Source organism: Aulonocara stuartgranti (genome assembly GCF_965226115.1).
Source record: "Aulonocara stuartgranti genome assembly, chromosome: 18".
Classification (NCBI taxonomy): Eukaryota; Metazoa; Chordata; class Actinopteri; order Cichliformes; family Cichlidae; genus Aulonocara; species Aulonocara stuartgranti.
Window position 1 is genome coordinate 16,085,297 of NC_138954.1, and position 21,829 is coordinate 16,107,125.

General features: G+C 41.2%; 1 protein-coding gene across 1 annotated transcript; it reads right to left on the reverse strand.

Moving 5' to 3' along the window:
• Positions 1-608: 608 nt before the first annotated feature.
• On the reverse strand, positions 609-21,295 carry wnt9a (wingless-type MMTV integration site family, member 9A). The gene is made up of 4 exons (XM_082512542.1): positions 21,132-21,295; positions 7,487-7,746; positions 7,082-7,344; positions 609-4,691 (listed from the first exon to the last, which is right to left on the reverse strand). Exons 1-4 carry the CDS (start codon positions 21,221-21,223, stop codon positions 4,188-4,190), a joined length of 1,119 nt encoding a protein of 372 aa, XP_082368668.1. The 5' UTR covers positions 21,224-21,295; the 3' UTR covers positions 609-4,187.
• Between the last annotated feature and the right edge of the window lie 534 nt (positions 21,296-21,829).

Consider the following 21,829-nt stretch of genomic DNA (forward strand, 5'->3'; position numbering starts at 1 on the left):
TCTCGCCCTAGCAGCACCTGTCCACTCCTCCTCTTCAGTTCGCCTCAACATATGCTTGTCATATTCTGTGATATGATTTACTCTGAGGTGTTTGACAAGGTCAGTGGTGTTGCCACAGCACCTCACTTTTTTGCCACATGTATCGTAAACCATGCCTCAGCTGTTTGTGGAGGTAAAATACGTCCGCACATGACTCCAATTACGCTCAGCCATTCTTGTGAGTGCGCACGCCAAGGGGCTGCGACACATTTATACAGCTATATTTCACACATGACTATGAAACCCGGAAGAGGAAGTTGTTCCTTCGAATGTAGACAATCCGAATGTTATAGTTTCTTTCCACTGTGTTCCTGTTAATGATAAACTACAAATTTACCCTAAATTACTAAAATATCGATATTTTAATGTGAGAATCGATTCTAGAACATAAATGATTGGTATCGGAGGAATCGATATTTCAGGATCGATCCGCACATCACTATTAATTTCACATTTTCAGAGGCTGAATCCAGCAAATATGTGTCATCAGTAATGGAAGAACTTTAAATTCAAGGCATGATATACTAATTAAACTTCAATGCTACCAAATAATGCACGTACATATTAAATAATTTAAAAATCCATTTATTATTTCAGATTTTTTCCGCCTTTGTTATACAAAGATGTTAAATAACTTAAATACATTCTTACCAGTCATTTGTGATCTGTTTAAACCTACAAGCTATACACATGAGGTAGAGGAAAATAATTTAGAGTTCCCATAAGACATGAATAAGTGAACATGGACAAAGCTTTGTTGGTGTAATATTATCACAAAGGACAATACATAGCTGGTGTATTTTATCTTTGTTTTACAAGCACAGCACAAATCCTAACAAAAAGTACATGTACATGTAAAGTGACCCTAAGGTGAACAAGTCCATACTGATCATCAGTCCTTTCACAAAACCGCTGATTATACAAGATTAAGTTCTATAAAATATTCTTGATAACTGTGATTTTCTTTGCATGCTTTCAGAAACTGCATTACCGCGAGTGAATTAAACCAACTAAAAGTGAGCTGATTTGAATTTTGTTAGGATTTGTTAGTGCTTAGATAACAATCTTGAGATATAAAATGAAATATGTTGATAGTATACACTGCTTCTCGAAGCCTCCACCCCAAAAGGAACAAACACCCAAAAAGAAAACAGAGTAAAAAATACAGGATATAAAATCAATTTAGACTTTGAAGTTATTTACACTAAACACATGCTCATAATATATTTAAAAAATAATTTATCTTTCTTTTCTCTACAACATAGAATTTTGTACATGATCCACTGATGACTAAACAGTGCAGAGTTTTGGATTTGAGAGCGTGGATGACTGTGACATCTAAAAACCCAGCGGACTGCTGCATCATGCTCCTCTTTTCTGGACTAAATTTCTACGCCTATGTACAATCTATAAACAAACAAAAATGCAATCTGTTTGCATTTCCTGTCGTGTCTGTTTTGAATCTGTTCAATGGTAGAGAACCTCACCATGTTTGGGCTGAGGCGGAGTGTGTGGCGCAAACACACACCAGAAGCTGTGGCAAGCAGGCATTTGTGCTTTGCGTCTCTGCATAGCTATTATGGTTTCCATGTAGCGTGCAAAGTTCTATGTATATGTTTTGACCAGTCTTTATTTGGCATGCCATCTCATATCAAAATGCTTGGAATTCATCTCCTTTAGACAAATAAGCCATGCACGGTTCTCTTCTTATCAGAGGGAGCTTTGATTTAAATCACTGTGAAACTCCTTTTTAAAAATGCACTGTGCAGCATTGATGATTGAAATCCGTAATCATCTCGTTTCAGCAGCTGTATGCCGTTTCAGCAAATGCTTCACTCATTTATTTAATTTCAATTTGTGTTTCAGATGCTTGTGAGAGTTGAACATGTGCCTCACTTTTGTCTCTATACCACAGGAGAAGAAACCTTTGCTATTTACATTTTTTAATAAAAAACAAGAAGAAAAAAAGATTCTGCACTGCACTGTATCCATAAATACAGATCTTTAAATACTTTAAAGGGCTTTTGGGCTTCAGTGCGTGAATGGTGCTATAATACAAAGCTGGGTCCCTCACTCAGTAGTTAATTCACACCAATCTAAAATATGGCCTATAAGGTCCTGTATTTGATAAAATATAATGTTTCTAAGCACTAAGTGCTGAGAATATGACAAAATTTTGTCTGCATTGTTTGTGTGCACAGAGGCATTTCTCATAAAACTGTAATGGAAACAATTTGCATGTTCTTCTTATCAGTCAGCTAGTTAGCTTTGCATAAACGCCGCAAACTTGGACACAGCGAGACTGAAATGTGCCCTAAGGTATCAAAAGCCACCTTTCAGTACCTTTAAGGTTCACTGATTAACAAGTTACATCCTGTCTGTTTAATATGTACAAAAAAGCGTAACAAAGACGAGGCGTGGTTTAACTTCCTGGATTAAACAAACAAGATATAGGAGGCCAAACAGTGAGTTTAGAGGTGCTGATGGGCAAATTTTGTTAAAAGTAGCAGTTTCCTCTGTTTCTTTATGATAGGCTAAGGAAAAACCAGACTGAAGTTTATTATTTCATACCACGCAGTACTTCCTGCAGTGTCAAACCATCACTCTTGTATGGTGGGGTCAGCATGCTGCGTTGTGTTAACTGTGTCAAAAGGTGCTCAGCAATAAGATGAAAAGGTAAAGTTAACTTATAAAAACAACTTCACTGACTTCAGAAAGAAGACAGCCGATTAGTAAAACGTAGACATAAATTTGCGGAACAATTACACAAATATTAGTTTTATAATAGATCTTTATATTAGCTAAGAGGCTTGTGCTTTCAGCTTCACTTGAACAAAAAGTCAGTCGCCCCATACTGTTTGAACTTCCACTGTACACACTGCGTGTCAATGTATTTCATATGGCTCAATCAAATTTGTGGAAGCAGAAGAGGAAGGAAGAATACGAAATAGCAGGGAGTTAAATTCCTCCAGTTCTCCACAGTTTTCTTTAGAACTACAAAGTAGATTTAAGCTTCACAAAGCTCTACACTTTTTGATCCGAGTCTCACGTGGGCCTTCTGCTGATCAAGAGATCACCTGTTGCTATGCTTTTGACTGTAATAACAAGGCCGCTGTCATCTCCACCTTGGATTCAGATGTTCTTTCTGGTTTAGTCAAACACATATAGTGGTTTAAGTTATTCCCTGAACACTGGCCGAGAATAGCCTAAACTGACTGGTTTAGTTATCTTCTGTTAATGTATGCACTAACAGCTTCATATTACAATATTACAAAAAAAGAAAAAATTAAAGATATTTTTGTTCCTCCTCATGAAGGAGTAGTCCCAAAGGATCTATAAATTATCCACAGAAAGATGTCAGACACAAGCGTGCTGCTTTCCAAAGGGCCTTGTCAACATGAATCAAAAAGAAAACTGAGCAAGAGCACACAAACAACAAAACATTTGTGTGGTTAGTGGTTTGTTTTAACATAGTTAGATAAGTGGCTTATATAATATCATTACAATATAACTGAATTTATGTACATATATATGCAAACACACAATGTGTGTGAGTGTAAATATGTGCGTGTAGAGTAATTCTTACACCCTGTCTTTTTCCTTTTTTTTTCAGTTTCCGTATATGGTTTTGAATCGCCATAAAAAGTCGTCACTTAATTTTTCCGCTCCCCCCCCCTCGCTATCTACCTCATGTTCACATGCTTACAAATACTGTACACACGTAAAAATTGACAAACACACACACACACACCATTCCTCTTTGGGCAAAGCCCCAGAAATCAGTCTGTTGATGTAACTGTCCTTGTGTTGTATCCTCATTAACTGGGCGTTAATCGGTTTTCTTGTGAATTGATGACAAAGATTTTTGTTTTTCTTAAAGGAAAGTGAAAGCGTCTCTCTTCAAGGTAACGCTGTGATAAAGAGCTTGAGATGTTGACCCAGTTGTCTGAGAAAGTTTTTATTCTGCAGGACCTCTGAAACCCAACCCACAGAAATCCCTCAAAGTGCTTATTGCTTCTTGGCTCGCTCCTTTTTTGCTTGCAGAATGCTGCTCCGACACTGAAAGCAAAACTCTGCATGAGAAAAAAAAATGCTCCTCTTCAACACAACCACCTTCCTCAGACTGAAAGGGCTGAACGGTGCCCCGTTTACCCCTTGCAGGTGTAGACCTCCTCTCTCTGTGTGCACTGCTTGCATTCAACGTAGCAGCACCAGCGCACCTGGCATTGGCAAGGCCTGGTCACCTCCCTGCTTTGAGTGTTGTGGCCTCGCCCGCAACAGATAGCATCACAGTTTTTGTCCTTGTAGCATTTGCGGGCTGCGGTGCCCGGTGAATATTTGGTGGGTCTACAGAAACTGGGTGAGTCCTCGATGTGGAGCAAGTCCATAGTGCGGGGGATTTGATCGTTCAGGCCGGGCAGGGGCTGTTGTTGTTGCTGCTGCTGCTGCTGCTGGTTGCGGCCCGTGGAGATCTCTCCCTCCCCGGTGGCCTCGTTGGTGGAGCTGCCGACCTTGACGGAGGTCTCGTAACGCTGCTTCAGCTGCTTGCCGATCTCATGGAAGGGCTGGAGCTGCCTCCAACAGGTCTGGACGGTGCAGGAGCCAGATACGCCGTGGCATTTGCAAGTGGTCTCCACTCCAGCCTTGATTACCTGGACCAGAGACAGAGCAATACTGTTAACCACTGAGAACCAGTGAAGGCACACAATGAAAGGTATGCAATTTAACAAGCTTTTGTTTAGCAAACAGAACTTGAAAGAGCCGATTCATTAAAGTATTCTCACAACTAGATGAACTGGGTGGAGTACGGCGGCTTGGGAAGGTTATAGACATATATTTTACATTCATTGCTCTCTTTCATATCATAATTAAAGGGGAAAAACTTCACTTATTGCTTGTGAACTAAAGGAGAACAATGGCGTCTGAGGCTTCTTGTATAAAAGAAAAAGAGAATTATAGTTTGTGGGAGGATTGATTTTGTTATAATAACCACAGATGAAATTTTGATTAAACAGTTGTGGTTATTATGATAAGTGAGGGGAGGTTATGGGTAAGAAGAAGCCACAAAACAATCCATTCAGTCAACTATGGGAACCCTTCATACCTCCTCCTGTACTGGGTACTTTACTAAAATGTGTTTTTTAAGCCCAGAGTTGATCAACCCAGCGCTATAGTGCGGTCATTTTGGCATAACCCAGAGCAAAGTCACGCAAACGTTTGGGAAGAGAAAGAATATCGAAGAAACCGTTTTTTGTCTTACACAAAATCACACATAATTGCAAGTGAAACAGAGGAATTATCAGCTAAAGAGACCACAACACGTTACTTTAATATCACTTGACCCCCTAGCAGTCAGCCAGAGTTCATTTCTGCATCCACCACAATGTGTAAAGCAGAGTGTGTCCGCGAGAATCAATGACAATAACATATTGTCTTATACAGGGTTTGGAAACAATTTACAAATCTTTTCTCAGACTGTGAGCGAGATCGGGGAGCAGGAAGTGCATATTCATCACACCAGCAGGTCAAGAAAATTTGATAGGTCAGCCTTTAAAATGTCGGGGGGATGCAGAGGCTCGCACATTCCAATTTTGTCCTCGGCGTGGGAATTCATCCTGAGCGAATGCGATACACCTCGCTACATGTGCAAATTATGAAAAGAAAAAAACAAAGAAGGAGCCAAAACAATGTTGTAAATCTTTTATCACAAATAAAATCTCCAAGGAGGCTGGATTTAGGAGAGCCAAGTTGAAAAGGAAGAGCTCGCATTCGTTTGGGGGAGAGTTTTATATCTGTTAATATTTGGGAAGTGTGCTTTAGCTGTAATTCATTTTGAAACCAAAATGAAAAAGGCCACAACAGGCACAAAGCACAGTAAAAGAAATATATTCCAGACCATTAGTTTGCTTTGGCTTGACATATTAGGAGCATTTATTCTGCTATTAAAAACACTTCCAAGATGAAAAACCCGTATTTGCTCACCACAAACAATCACTGAATTCTACCAGAGCACAAATGAGACTCTTAGCCTATCTAATCTGAGAGAGAAAACCAAATATTGACTAATGAACACTTTCAGATTTCACTAAAATTTACAGCAGCATTACTCTGGGTTTCTTTTAAACTTGTGTGTTGGATTTTTGAAACACTTCACAATTTTCAATTGATTTTGCTCTCCCAAAATGCCCCAGTTAACATCATCCAGGTGTAGGGAAGTTCAGGTCCCATCTGGTGATCCTAATTACATATTTGGAGACAGTTAAGATGGAGCAGTTTGAGTCAAACAGCAGTGCTGTAATGTTTAAACTCCAGTACAAAAGCAAAAGCCAAGATATGGAAATGCAGTGTATCCGGGATATGGCGCAAAATGAATCGGTACTTCACATTGATGTTTGCCGACAAAAAGAACTCAGAGTATATTGTATTAATGCTATTTTCCCATCGTTTAAATGATTCATACAAGCAATTAGCAAACCTTTCTGTTTACATAATGTCTGTCTCGCCATATGAACTCTGACCCTCTTCAAACTGAAGTGTGTTTCCTAGTTAGATTCATGTGTATGGAATAACTCAAAGTCTGTAGAAATTGCAGCGTTAATAAAAGGCGAGTGAAGCTGACACTTTGGGTAAATATACTGCTATGAAATTAGAGTTTGATAAATCTTTCTTTTTCTTTGACTGTTACTCCTTAAAAGTTTTCCAACATCGCTGACATGTAGATGAATAACTGTCACAAATTAAAATGAAGTCGAATTTAATGTTTTCAATAAATTATTAGCTAATATTGTTGCTGTCACAGACCATCATATACCTCTAAGAGGCAACAATGTCGTAGAAGGAGTTGGAGATCTGAGATCAAAGCAGCAGATGTTGAGATATTTGCTTTTGTTGCGTCGGCTGACTTTTGGCTCGAAGCACGGGTCAAGCTCCAGAACGAATGAATCCCCCATTTCCCATGGTGCAGCTAGATCGCGTCATTGGATAGACCAAGTAAGTAAATAGTGCTATCGGTCGGTACGTCATGACCATTTGACGCACTTACCTTCATGCCCACGTTCGTATTGTGCATGTCCACACGTGCACGTAGATCCTTGTTCGAGCGTTTGCCCAGGAAGTCCTTGACAAACTTGTTTGCGTATTTGAGGTTGTCTCCGCAGCCTCCCCACTGCCACGCCTTACGGTTCTCCAGGTCGGGGGCCTCGTCGCATGTACAGCGCTCCATGCGTCCTGCGCTGCAAGCTTTGGCCATGGCATGAGTTAGACCCGCTGAGGAGATGGCGTACAAGAAGGCCGTCTCTTTAAATCCTAGAGAAGCCCGATGGAGAGTGGCAATTGGGAGACAGGAAAATAAAGGGTTTTCTAAAGAGTTGGCTCACTCACACATTAGGTTTTAAGTGCACAAGAATAAAATGCATATTCAAATGGGAAGAAAAGTAGTAATAATCACCTCTTTTTAATATGTTGGCTCGGTGGCGCCCCTCTAAGGTGCAGTTCCACCTCTCAAAGCGGAATTGGTACTGGCATTCTAGGGCGCTCATGGTGATGGCCTCTCTTAGAGTCTCCGCCACGCCCGGGTCTCGTCTGCACATCCTGCGCTGCTTCTTTTCTAGTTTGAGCCGGTCACACAGCTTGAAGTGGGCCCTGCCTATGCTCTCCTCTGGTAAAGAGTTCAGTGGCAGGACAGACAACGGTTCATTACCTGTCAACCTGGAAGAAAGCATCACAAGCCATTTGGAAACAGAAAGATACTGGGATTGTCTTGATAAAGTATTCAGACAGAACAACAGGATACTGACAAAGCTATACTGCATAAACAGCACAGGAAGCACAGCTGCTCACATAATGCTCAAAAGTTTGGTTAATGTTCAAATGAATTCAGCTGTTCAGTGGTTAATGTTCAGGGGAATTCAACATTTGCTGGAGATTGAGATCAACTCTCGGTGGAGGTGTGTCTGAGTAAAGAGCAAATTCTCTGCAGTGGTGGAAAAGTCAGGTTTACCATGTAATTCTTTTGAATTTTGGATACCTAAAAATCCCGTTGTAGAACAATGGAGTTATAATTAGCTTTTGTTTTAAAGCAAAGGAGAAACAAATTATACTGTTAGCATTTTTGTGAGAAGTTTTTATCCACGGGGAAATTTAAAAGATACGGGGCACTTAATGTAAGAGTGCCTCTGGAGTACTTTCAAAAAAGAAAATGTACTCAGTAACTTTTTATTTCAGAAGCAGGGAAATCAATATCTCTGCCCCTTACAATGTAAGTACACAGTATTATTAGTGGTGTGGGCTTTAAAAATACCTGTAGTTGTAATTAGTTTCTCCTCTCCTTTAAAACTGAAAAAAGGTTACTTACTATGTTTTTTTTACTGTAGTGACATTTTAAGTACCAGTAGGAACACAAGTCTTTGTACTGAAAATTGCAACCTATTCACAAAGATTTACATGGGCAACTGGACCGTAGGTTATGGGCTGTATATTGACGTTCTACCAAAGGTTCCTGAAATCAATTTTTTTCCATTTTACAGCAATAAACTTACAGCATCAGCTGCATACTGAACACTTTAATACTGCAGTACGAGGTTATAATGTGCAGATGACAAGGCATTCAGTTAATGTGGGGACATTTTAAACATTTGTACTCTGTGATCGTGTCTGTCGTGTTACAGTAAAACAGTAGCCAGCAAATGGTTGGTTAAATATTTATACCAGATCCTTCAGATGGGTGGCAGGTTGTACCTCGCTGTACAGATTTAAACATGGCACACAGTATTGCTGCTGTCATTATAAAAAGTCTTATATATCGTATAAAAGTCTTTACATCTGAAAATCTAGACTTTCTGTAGGGGACATAAAACGTGGTGATCTTTTTAGTTCTGTGTTTCTGTCCCACCTCACTCTGGGCTAAACTCTCATTTATGATGTCATCAAGGGGTTTCACTTAGGGGCAGACTGGAACAGCAATTTGACTCCATCCCACGCCACTCTGTTCATGCAAATTGTAATCGAGTACTACCTGGTCATCAGGCTTTTTACTACATAATTATTATGTCAAAAGATTATTGGACATCCACTTTGGAAACTGGAAAGTATGTTGATGGTGAAAGTGTCGGTATCTACAAAGAAAAAAATGAAATAAAATAAACTCTACAAAAGAACAACAAGTTAATTCATGTGCTCTTTTGTATTTTGTGATGTTGACATAATATCGTTATCTGATTTGACATAATGTCACAGTTATCATTAATTATGGTATGTAGCAAAACCCCGTCACTGAAACTGGCCCACTTATCTGGAATAAATGTTAACAACATTATAAACACAATGGGACCAACCAGCCAATCTCAACACTGAGGTTTTCAGGTATGCTAACAGTGCTCTCAAAATGCCCACAAAGAAAACCTTGAACTCTGCAGCTTTATTTTTTGACAAACAAAAGTATCAAACAAAATCCCCCGAAACTGAACTTAAGATACACCGCCACAAGAAGGGTGTGTGTTTAAGCTACAGTCCACCCAGACCCAGACCTTTTTTTTAACCTTTTATATTGAAGAAGACCTTCTTAACAGGTGTTACCTGTTAAGAAGCACTCCCTTGCAGAAAGCGAGAATGAGCAGATTCAAGTGCACATCTGTGCAAGTCTTTGGGGTGTGAACTCTGATGCTAAGCATGCTGTGGAGATGCATGCAGTCTGCGGGAGTCAAGGGTGTCTGAGAGGTCTTTCAACTCACTCCTGTTTGCTACATATAATGTAGCAAACTGTCAAGATGACTGTTCACAGTAGCCCAAAGTGGCCCTCAGGCTACTGGGAAATGACACGGTGCTCCAGACAGCCAATGGTTAAAGTTAATCCCAGCGCTCTTGATGAAGCGAGTACAAGTTAGAAATTATATTTTTAAATAATGCTTAAACAAAATTTGTTGTTTATTATTACGCTCAGCAACATTTATGAATCAAACAAAGGCAGACCATCAGGAATGAGCTTAAGACTCTAAGAACAACTGCATAAATGAGGCACCTGTATTCATCCTACAGCTGCAAAGTACTTTAAATACAGCAAGTAAGAATTTCAATTCTAAACATGGTATGGAGAACATGTGGCAGACTTGCACTCCTTTCGTCAGTTTATTTAAGGGATGCATATATAAAACACACAAAGCGGGGACTGCCACATAGCTGGCAAAACCTATAACCAGCGTTCTGAGGTTGTGATGGAGAGCGCAGGGCATTACTTTCATAAACACACACGGGGGACATGACTGTCAGCCTGTGACCATTTTGGTCACACCAACTGACAGGACTGGCACCCTAGTTGTTCATTATGTGTAATTTCTGGCCTCCTTTACACTGTTAAAGTGAAACTGAAGAATAAATGGATTTACTGAACTCACAAAATGCACAAGCTCTCTGGCCTGTGTGCTTTTTGCAGCCGGACTTCAGACTTTTGAAGGATACTCGTGCAAGGAGCGACACAGTATTTATCAATGAGATTATTTATCAATGATCTGGACTTCTGGCATTCAGTGTAGGCTGAATTTTCCAGTGCACTAAGGATTACAGCTTGCACATGTCAACACCAAGGCACAACATCTGAAAAAGCGTACTTGAGAGACAGTGAAGAATTATTTTATTTTGAAAAGAGAGCAATCGGAACTGCATTTATTTTTTGGGCCAATGTTTGCTGCTTTCAGCTGTGATGACAAAACATATTTAGCATTTAAGATTAACACTTTAATCCTTCATATTTCCACTATCACAGCACTAATATACCAACAGTCATAAATTGTTGTCCATCCGTTCCTGGTTGCTAAAAGTATGCATACAGCCAAACCAATTAAAAGAAGTCCAACTTTATAACTGTGAAGCGTAACCGCAGCAAATGGGAACGTTGCCTCACAGTTTACTACAGCCAAGCAGTCTGAAAAGAAGATGGAAATAAATTCTGCAATATTTTTGTAAAGGTGCAGAGCACCTGCTCACTGTCTACACCTGGTTAGTTAATGTACCAGAAGCGATGAGCGCTGATTCGCATTACTCACATTTTAGACTTCTTTATTATTTTTCAGAGAATATTCTGTCACCACTCATGATCACTTGAGTCACGAACAGAAGGTCACAGGATTTATTCAACACAAGATTTGTTTTATTAAGTCCAATAACCGACTGAAATGTTTCCCCTCGAGTGCTCAATTTAATATCAGTGAACTTAATAGTTCACAGATGTTATTTGATATTTTTCTTTACAATAAATTCATAGTCTGGTTGAGAATCCGTGTAGTCAAATCAAAAAAGGAGTCCTTGGGGTTTGCTTTCAGAATGGGTCGAACGGTTTTCTTTTTGCAAAGTGTGTTTGCCTATTCTTAACTTGTCTGACAGCAAGTTCAAATGGAAACCTGGCAAGCTGCGTCTTGACAGAGATCGCCCTCCCAACACACTTGGAGAATAAGAAAAATGTATGGTTTGAGGCGTACGCAGCGAGGCAAAGGGTGTCTTTCTCTGAACAACTGACATTTTCCTCTAAATTGTTTCACGCTTTGTTAAGACACTCTGATTGCAATGTCAAGGAAACAAACATAAAGTCTCTAAACAAACAAATCCAACGGGCCCGGCGTGTCGCGTACGATTGCCAACCTTTCCTCAGCACTTCTTTTGCAAGCGAATGTCAGGGATTGAATAACGCTGCAGAGCAAAGAACCTGTCATGTTAAAGAACATGTAAGACTTTTTTTAATGCACACAACATTTTGCTCATGCAAATGTCTGGAAATGAACACAGAGACATCGATTAAGTGTACTGCTTTGGAAAGACTGCTAATGGTAGCTGAAATATACGAATACCAATATGCTGTGGACATTCCTCAGAAAGACATGCACAGTAACACGTATCAGCTCAGACCTTCCCAAACCCCTACATGCCTGCAAGTATTAGAACGACAGGCCTCAGATGCCTCGGCAACGTCTACTTGTCTGAGACAAAAATGATGGTAAGCGTGAAGCTGGAGGGAAGCCAAAGATGACACGACACTGATCTCAGCACCATTGTCTCTTTTTCAAAGAAAGGTGGGGGGGGGGGGGTTCTAGCTAGCTGCAAAGAAAGCCTGAAGGCAAAGCGAGGAGGAGAGGGACATTCGAGCAGAGAAATACTTCTTCACATCTCTGGAGAAGAAACTACTGGCCAAAGCTCACTCTTGTGCAATGTTTCCACTCTGTGGCAGACGAGAACGCAGTCAAATAGTATCGCAGATGTACCGTGCTTTATTTTCTTCTATATTTAAAAAAAAATGTTTACAAATGGATGCACTTTTTAATACTTGATGAGAGGAGCTGTTCATTTTAATCCGATTCAAATTCGCTGGATTCAAGATAATATTTTCCCTGGATGAAGGACAGTGACCCCTGCTATCACACAAAAGGGTCGCACACATTCCAATAAGATGATCTGAGAAAATAAATAAATAAATAAATCACACTGCTGTTTGCTGAAGAATGAACTCATTCAACTCGCTAAGAGGAAAAGAATTGGATAAGAGTTAACCTGGGTCAATCATAAAGTCGACTCTGAGACTCGGACAAAAAGGAATAACTGGAGTCTTCCTGCAACGGTGACAACAATCGCTCGCTCCATGAGAGCGTTTCTTAAAAAATATGGGACCACTTTTTCTAGAATAAATGTAATTCACAGAAAAGGTCAAAGGTGAACGACGCAAAGACAGCTGCTAATATACCGTGTAGATATCCAATTTTTTAAAGTTACCTATAATTAACCTTGTCAGATTCGTGTTCACATCAACACATCCAACAGTTTTCACTCCTACATGTCGTTTATATCACGTCCATTAAAAGCATCCATCCTGAATCCACGTGATTATCACGAAACGTGCGCGCTTCAAAGCAACGCGCATGCATCTTCGCAGTATCTTCCCCACAGTGAATAAGAAAGCACGAACATGTGTTTTCACATCACGGTCCATTTTCTGTCGTGTTTTTGTTTGAGGTGTTGGCACAGCAACACCAATTACACACGGAATATAACACCAACATATAAAACTCATTATTATCCCATGTGAGGTGGGATTCCTGCTGATGTTTGCTCAGCTTTGCTTTTTCCATTCACACTCTTGCCTCTACACACTGTGCAGACATCACTGACCTACTCTCACGCTGCACCTCCTCCACTGTCTTTCACTTGGTAACAGTGCAGTTTGTTTAGTCCTTTCTCTCCACCTGTCAGCACCTCCCATTGCCCGTGACATTTACTTTATATACATTTTCCAATGCAGCGGGTTCAGCGAAAACGGCCCATTTCACGCGGCGGAGCACGACAGTCAATCCTTCAAGGAAATCATTGACTAACTCTAAACTTTGCCATCATCACTCGCTCTCTGACTTTACATTGCACTCCTGGAAGTGACCCTCAGCTGGTAATTCTGCTCTTTCTTTATTAGTAAGGTATGTAGACAGCTAAGAATACCTACTATCTGTCATAGTCAGAAAAAAAATCCTATTACTTAAATGTGCTAGGCCTAAACAAATTCTTTCTCAGACTACAAACGCAGCTTGTTAATTACTCGTGGTGCTCATGTGCCCACAGAGACATATATTAACAGTCTCTGTATAGACATTAATCTCGAGAGTCTAAAGTTGAAAACCTTAGAAAAAGCAAATCTAAATCAAGCAAACACGCCAAACATCTGGTTGTTGAATAAGAGGTTATTTTCTCCTTTTTGTTAATGTGCGTTTGAATTTTGAACAGTTGGCGGCCAAACAGAAATTTTTGCTGACGATACATAAGAAGGGATGAGTCTTAAAGAATTAAGAGAACGTACAGGGCTTGAGCTGCGGCTCTGTATGGATGCTTTCTATGTTAGGATCTGCAGCCTCTGTAGGAGATATCCATATTCAGTAAACATGATATTACAGATTGCTGACCTAGTGTGTAATCACCCCCTGGAGATAAGAAAACCACCTGCTGAGCAATATCATTGAAAATATGTTTTCTTAAATAAAACAACAAGTTAATACAGTAAAACAAACAAAAAAAACTTTCAGTTTTCTGTTTTTTGGGGTAAGAATTCACGCAGCTACACGCATGGATCTATGTGCACACGCACGTGGAGTCTTACAACCTTAAGTCAACACCTACAAGTTGTGGCTAAATGTGCCCAGACAGGAAAAAAAAAAAAAGCACAAAAGCCACAATTTCTCCATCAGCCTCAACTTGCAGGTTGTGTGGTCTACTGTCTCCTAGATCACAACCAACCCCCCTCCTTCTTCTCCTCCTTTTTTCCCCTTTTCTCCAAACTTCCCCTATTCCCACTGGTCAGTTAGTCTAAACGAATGTCAATCATTCCAACCCAGCTGTTGGCTCAAAACAAAACGGTCTCTAGACAAAACTATTGCCGTCTACGACCTTAACCTACACAAGACAATGATAGACGTGAACATGTGTCCTGGAAAAGTTTAACTGTGATGAAGACAAACTGCCGTGCTCACCTGATATTAATATGTGCAATGTAAGAAAGCATATTACTCTGAAACTCTGAGTTTTTGCAGTAAATTAGGCTTACCATCGGCGATCCCTTTTTCTTTTCCTTTCACTTTTTCCTGCTGCCATAACAGCATTTAAAAATCCTCCTTTTGGGGGGGGAGAAAGTTGTGTGCTTTTCTCAGAAATGTTGGATGAACTTCAGACCACCCTGCCCAAGTCCCATCTGGTGTATCCCAGGCCATGCCAGAGGTAGTAGGAATGTGAGCGTGTGTAGTGTTTTCCCACTGGCCCTCTCTAACCATTGCTGACAATCTGCTCCACAGCTTAGACATGAATAATTGGAGAAACCATGTATCAGTGTCGAATGACTCTCTGGTTGCTGTTGTTCACCTCCAAGAAGAAGTGTAAGAGAAGAAATCCTACACTGACCTCAGGCGTTTTCTCCATGGTGAAAGAAACTGTTAATTCCCCGAATCATTAAAACAAAAACAAAAAATGGGGGAAAGAGTAAACGATTGTGTATATGGCTAAGATAAGATAAGTCCCTAGTTGAAAGCGCTGGGTGTTGTGATTGCTTCTAACAAGCTGTGACTGACACAGTGCAGTAACACGACAAAACAAAGTGGTACTGGCCTGGGACTTAAGTAAGTCATTATTAGTTGAGTAATGAGCCTTTCTGCGTAGTGGGAATGTCGTGCAATGTCTAGAAGTACTGCTGTTCACAAAGCTAGGGGGGGAAGTCCGCTATCTTGTATGACTTAACAGGATATGACCCAAAGTTATGTCATCTGCTGTCGTTTCTGGTCATTTACAACCCACAGAGGGTATGTCAGACTACTCCCATAAAGTATCTGAAGGAGACAGGACTCTGATATTTTAAATGTATATGATACTACGCATGGGTAATAAGTTTCACTAGAAAATACTTTTGTTTTACAGGTCAAAAAAGTAGGAAAAGGGGGGGGAAAAAATCTAGTGTCCAGCCTAACTTTTTAATCCACGACTGTGAATGTGGAAACTGGTAGCCGAGTGGCAGCACTATAGGATCTGGCCCTGGGAATGGGAGTGCGGGGCATGGTAAGAGGTTTAACTGCTATGTGAGAACTCGAGGCTTCTAAGGTCAGCAGCTCAGTTATAGTCACTGTGTGACTGGCACAGATTGGGCGTGCAGCAGTGTCCGCATGACTCCCCAGTTCTAGCCCACACCATGGCACAGAGTAGCCCTGTACCAGCGCACCGACACACCAAACACACTCAGGCACACATACTGTACTCGGCTCTCACCGATTCCACGTGCTGAACCACACTGTGGCTATTTGGTGAGACTTTAAGGTCAGAGAAATTCAGCAAAGCAGATACAAACACAGTACTTTTTTTTTCCACATATAACATGTTATTCCTTTAAATCTCATTTCAAATATTAAAGCCCAAATACCTTTTGTCACAGCATTTTTCAAAGTTAAAGACGCGAAGTGTCGATTAACCGCGTCTGACAACGATTTTTTCGGCTGTTTTTGTGCTCACTCGTGACTCGTATGTTAACGGGAGTGAGAAAAGTTTGACTCTTGACAAGTGCTTGATGATTTAAAAAGCAGCTGAACGTCATGCAAATGGGCCACTTTCAACGTGAAATGAAATCTGCCCCAGGGTGAATCGCAGAACGTCTTCCGTGCCTTGGCCTGTTCACATCAGTGTGTGTCTCACTGTGTCCATTCTCAAACTAATATTCTGCCTTTATGGATAAATAAGCCTTTTGGGAGAATCTTAGAGTATATAAGCACACCCATCCCAGTGAAGCATCTGAGTGCACATCAGCTTAGTCTTCTATATGATCGTGTTTATGCAAGATAAACTCAGGTTACCCTGCAAACAGGTGGATGATACTAAAAAAAGGGTTTTATGCTGACTGCTGCAGAAATAATCTGTTTGATTTTTTTTTTTAAAAGACACTAAATGTATCAAAATCTATTTTTCTTGGATGTGATAAAAGCAGATATTCTCTGGAAGGCCAAAGTTTTAAGTGAGGGTTTTGACAGTCTGCTAATCTTGTCACGTGTGAGGTGCCATGTCTCTTCTATCCCCACAAACTACGCAGAGAAAACTCGCCTGTGGTCAAGGATGGAAAACACAGGACATAGTGGTCACACTAACTAGCATCATCTCGTCAATGCCTGACCACTAAAAGTATCTTGAGTCTATATTAGTTTTCCTGTTTTGCAAATTGCCCATGTCTCCAGCTCCATCTGCAAAGATCATCATATGTTTGCATTTTAACCAAGAAGATTTTCCTCTCCGTATCTTCAAGCAATCCATCAATGAAATGTACGCCTGGACCTGCTGCCCTTTTATAATCAAGCGTCTCTTAATTGTGGTCTGTTTGGCATCCTGATGACACGAGAACTGTACCTCCTTCAAATGTGAGCACGCCAAACGCATTTTGAAAGCCTCTCCAAACCATTCAATCTTCAAAAATATCCATCACAACCATGTTATTACACAGTATGAGCCCCATAACAGCCCACATCAGGGGCCACCGAGCTCTTCTTAACAAAGGTGAGTACCAAGCTCTGTAATTACTGATGGTTCAACCCATAAAATCAGCAGCTACACTATGCATCTTCCAGTTTAAAGACATGTAAATTTGTGCAAAAAAAAAAAAAAAGTACAGCTTTGCTCTATAAGCTTAAGTTCAAAGACATTTTGAACCCATCATGCAGGATGACCACAAGTGGGCATAAGCCAAGTAAATGTTGCACTACATTTACATTTAATGTTTTCACGTTTTGTCTCCTATTTATACACAAGAAAGAGCTGATGGAAGACCATCCTGCACTCTCAGACAGTACTGCACCACCATGTGGTACCCACTAACATAGCAGGACTCCAGAAGGATGTAACAGGGTACAGAGCTCAAAGCAAAGCCTGGCTTAGCTCAAATCTGGATGTATCAAACAGAAATATAAAGAAAACAAAACTCTCTTTTAAGAGGGACGAGCGGTCAGCTATCTAAGCTTCCAGGTTCGCGTGATCTCACTACACTACACTGTCATGAGAATCCTATCTTCTTGGCTCATGCTAAAGTGATACCCTTTGAGGTGTGGCTTTGGCCACAGGATATCCTATGTAGTTGGGAAATCCCTCTATCAACGGTGCTCCCCGCCCTGCTGCACGTCAGGGCTAATCAGTCCTTAAGGCCTGGTAATGAGACGCTTGCCACCACTGTCTGCCAGGCAACGCCAGCCTGAGCCCGCACTAACTCTGCTCCTTCTAATGAGTGGTAATCACCCAGAAGCTCCCCACAAACCACTGCAGGGATGCCAGCACGCACATAAGGCAGGCAAGCCAGAAGACAGGAGGGTTGGGGGGGAGGAGGGAACCAAAGGAAATGGTTAGATGGAGCTGCTTAAAAAACAAATTTTAACATTTTTGCACTGTGCTCAAGAAGTAAGGCTCCTTTGAAACTTAAAAAAAATGTCGTTTGATACATGCCAGGAACTAAGTCAGCAAAATGATAAAATCCTCAGACGGGCTGCACACTGAAGAAAAAAGAAAAGAAACATCACTCCTCAATAAATTTACACACATCCCATTTGCTATCCTGTTGCTCTTGGCTTACTGCCTCACTTAATGGAGCGCTGAAAACAATAATTGCATCTGAAAGGAGCTCTACTCTTCAGGATCAAACCGATGATAGAGATTTTAAGGATATTGCAGCAATTAAATAGCAACCGCTATATTTGCTTCTTCCGGATGCTGCGGCGCGTCTGTGATAGTAAATCCCAGTTGCATGACTGTGGGCAGCCTTCCTGTATATGTCGCATGTGTGCTAAAGAAAAACAAACCCTTGACTCAGTGTAAGGACTCACATCCAGCACAGTTTACAAGACCGCAGAATGACAAGCCTTTTACCAAAACTTAAATTTAAACCAACAGAGTCGTCTCAGAGAGCACTCTAAGCCCTCACGGGGTCACCTGAGCAAACAAATCATCCCCTTTGCTGACAGTTAACGCCATATCTAATCAAGGTGCTGTAACCTTAAGGTAAGTAAGGCAAGCTCAGTGAGCATCTCCAATTCAAGCTCTAATGATAACGGATTTAGCAGAACCAGCACCTGCCACAACAGGCTGAGGGAAAGAAAATGAGTGTTCACATTCTTGTGGCAAAGGATGACAATTTAAGCGGGTGCTTGGCTACGCCAGGAATCCCACCCCACCCTCAGCTACAGCAGACTAGAGGCAGGAGAGATTGTGTTTATGTTACACTTATGCTCCACCGCACTTTGGATATTGGGTATGCAACATTGACCCTCTATTTTGAGTAAATCAGTACCCAGGGATGCCTCGTGCTCATGGAATACTTATTTGAACAGGTTTGTGTTAGTATGCCCCCTGGTCAAAGCTGAGCAAGACTGTGCTGGAGTGTCACCGGTGTCGAGTTTCTGGGAAGCCGGCCACGGGGCAGTCACATTTTGTGTCTGTGTCACCTGCGCAGGCTCTTTCAGTATGTTTCATGTTCCTCAGCAGCAAGGCTAAATCATTCACTGACACTCATTCATATTCCTTTCTCCCTGGGCCACAGAATAATAAATCTGGAGTATTGTAATACCACATGTCTCTCTGCACTACACATGCCACAGATAGAGAACAGACTGACATAGGTAATTGAAAGCAAGTGCTAACTGAATAAGTAAATATGCATTACCATTAGAACCATTAGGGCTGATTTTGGTGCCAATTTGGCACGTCATCTTTAATACAAGTGCCTGCCAAAGGGCGACACTGCAACAGGAGGGGAGACAGAAACAGAGAGCAGTGATACATTTGTCCTTCTAATGCAATTTTAGAAATGAATTGAAACCAAAGACCAAGAGGCAGAGAGAGAAACTACTTGATACGTGCATGAGTATTAGACATGATGATGCTTTGCTCAGAAGGGGCTGAGATATTTCCATCACACGGAACTACTGCAGGTGTCATACAACTTGCTTGCATCACCCAGTTTCCAAAATTAGTGCCAACACTTTGTGCAACACTCCACCCCCACCCCCCAACAAAGAAAAAAATATTACCCAGAGATCTGAAAAACAGTTACTGTGAGATACATAGCGTTTTACTACTTCCAAAACTTCTTTTGCCTTGACTCAATAGCGAATACATACTATTCAGATAACATTTGCCTCCAGGAGAATGTAAAACCCACTTCAACAGGTCGGCAGGTCTGACATACTAGGTTAATGGGCCCTTAGGGGACAGTTCTTGTGCTCTCTTGCAGATTCACATCAGTTCCCAGATCACCTAACACTCCTGGATCCTGCACAACACCCATACCTACCATAAATTTGACTCTGCTGGCAAAGCTTCAAGTGTCATCACTCTGCAGTCTACAACCGTTTGTCTCTGTGTGTCTGTGTGTGTGCCTACCCTGTAGGGGAGCACTAATAGCACCCATCAACAGAGATATTTGTAGATAATACAGAAAAGCACCAAGATCTTAAATGTGTTTAATGTGCATTTCCACTTGCACAGGTACATTCCAGTCTGTGGGTTTCTTTTCGGATTAAAACTCTCCAGCTCCAGGTGAAATATGGCTGCGGTCCCACCTGACATGCTGACCTCATTTGAATGACCTTGGCTTCCCAGCACTGTTAATGTTCTTCTGTAACTAAGACAGAAAAGGAAGCTAAGAGTGTAGAGTGTACGAGTAAGCAAAGTGCAGCATGAGTAGCCACTCTGAAGTGGAGGTCATAGTGGGCTACACCTAAAATCCAAGGCGTTCCCTGGGAATGACTTACTTTGAAATATACACCCGTGTGCGCTTTCTAAATGAAACAATGTTAAGTGCGGGACGCGATTCACGAAACGCTAAATTTTTCAGATTAGTTTCCTGACACGTGTTCCAGCTGTTTTCGTTTCTCCCGTTTTTATCTGATGGAGGTAGCAGAAGAAGAAAAAAACTGCCAAAGTTGTGTGATGTTTTTGCTGGATGGGGGGATTTTTTCTGTGCAAGCTGAGCAGACGTTTCGGCCACCAGTTCAGTCAGTCAGATCGCTTTATTGTTACCAGCTGTTGAGTCTGAGGCATATACACTCACCTTTCGGCTCCACGGCTGTTTTCAGAGTCGACTAAGGATATGATTTTACAAGTGTTTCAGCAAAATAACCCCTTGACCGCTACCTGCCACTCAAACGTGCTGCGCTCACTGAACAGTGGGCGCTGGCTCAATTGTCAGGGAAAGAATGGAGGGGAGGGGGCTCTCACCGGTCAAAATCATACATACTTCCACCTATATTATATTATATTATATTTGATTTAATGTCATTCTAAGATAACCAACACACTGCTACTTTTTTTTTAATTAGCAGCACCTTCACTGAGGTAAATTCTTGAGCAGACAACCGGCTGCACACACCAGCTGTGAGGCCTCCAGGTGATACCTTGCTGACCCGAAATCAGTGCTTTAAAAAAATAAACTTCCTAATTCCACTTTCTAAACTCACTAAAGAGTTTTCAGTGACTTACGACATTTAAAAAAAAAATACCTGCTTTGAACCAATCAAATCAATGAAAAGTAGCATCATGGACTTAACAGTGCGTCTGTCATCTCTTACCCGAAATATGCTATGGTGGGTCCAGGCAAGTTGAGAAGATACACTATAACTGTGAACGATAACCATCCCAGGAGTAGGTGTCCATCCAGCATTTTGCTGCGGCTCCAGGGCAGATCATTTCGTTTCTCCTGAGTAGCTGTGTAAAATCCCTTGTTGAACGTTCAACACTTCTTATACAGAGAGGAGCTGCTCTGCGCTCCTCCCATCAGCGGAGAGAGGGGGGGGAGGGAGCAGCACCGCGATACATACAACCCAACTGATTCACAATTCCCCTCTCATGTTTCAGAAAGATTATTCATCTCAGTGCGTCTTAATTTATGATTGGTGTGACAGTTTCTCCTCTGTGGGCGTTTTAAGCACCACGCAGTCGGTGTTTGTGCAGATTGAAGTCGCTCTGAGCCGGACTGGACGGTGTGATAAAATACCTGCACTCAGTGACTGTTTATTTCCAGAATGGCAAACCAAGAATTGGTTTGAGTGCAGCACAAGCAGCACTGAAATATCGCAGCAGTGTTATTGTAGTCTATACACTGCCCTACATAGAAGTCCAGGTGTGTTTTTGTTTTGGATTTGGTGTTTTAAAATGTCTTTCATGTGCACGTGTTGGAAACTAGCTGAGGGTTATTGTTACAAGTACTCTACTCAGATACTCAAATACTATAAGTATACTTAAGTATGCACAGCTGATGAAAAACCCT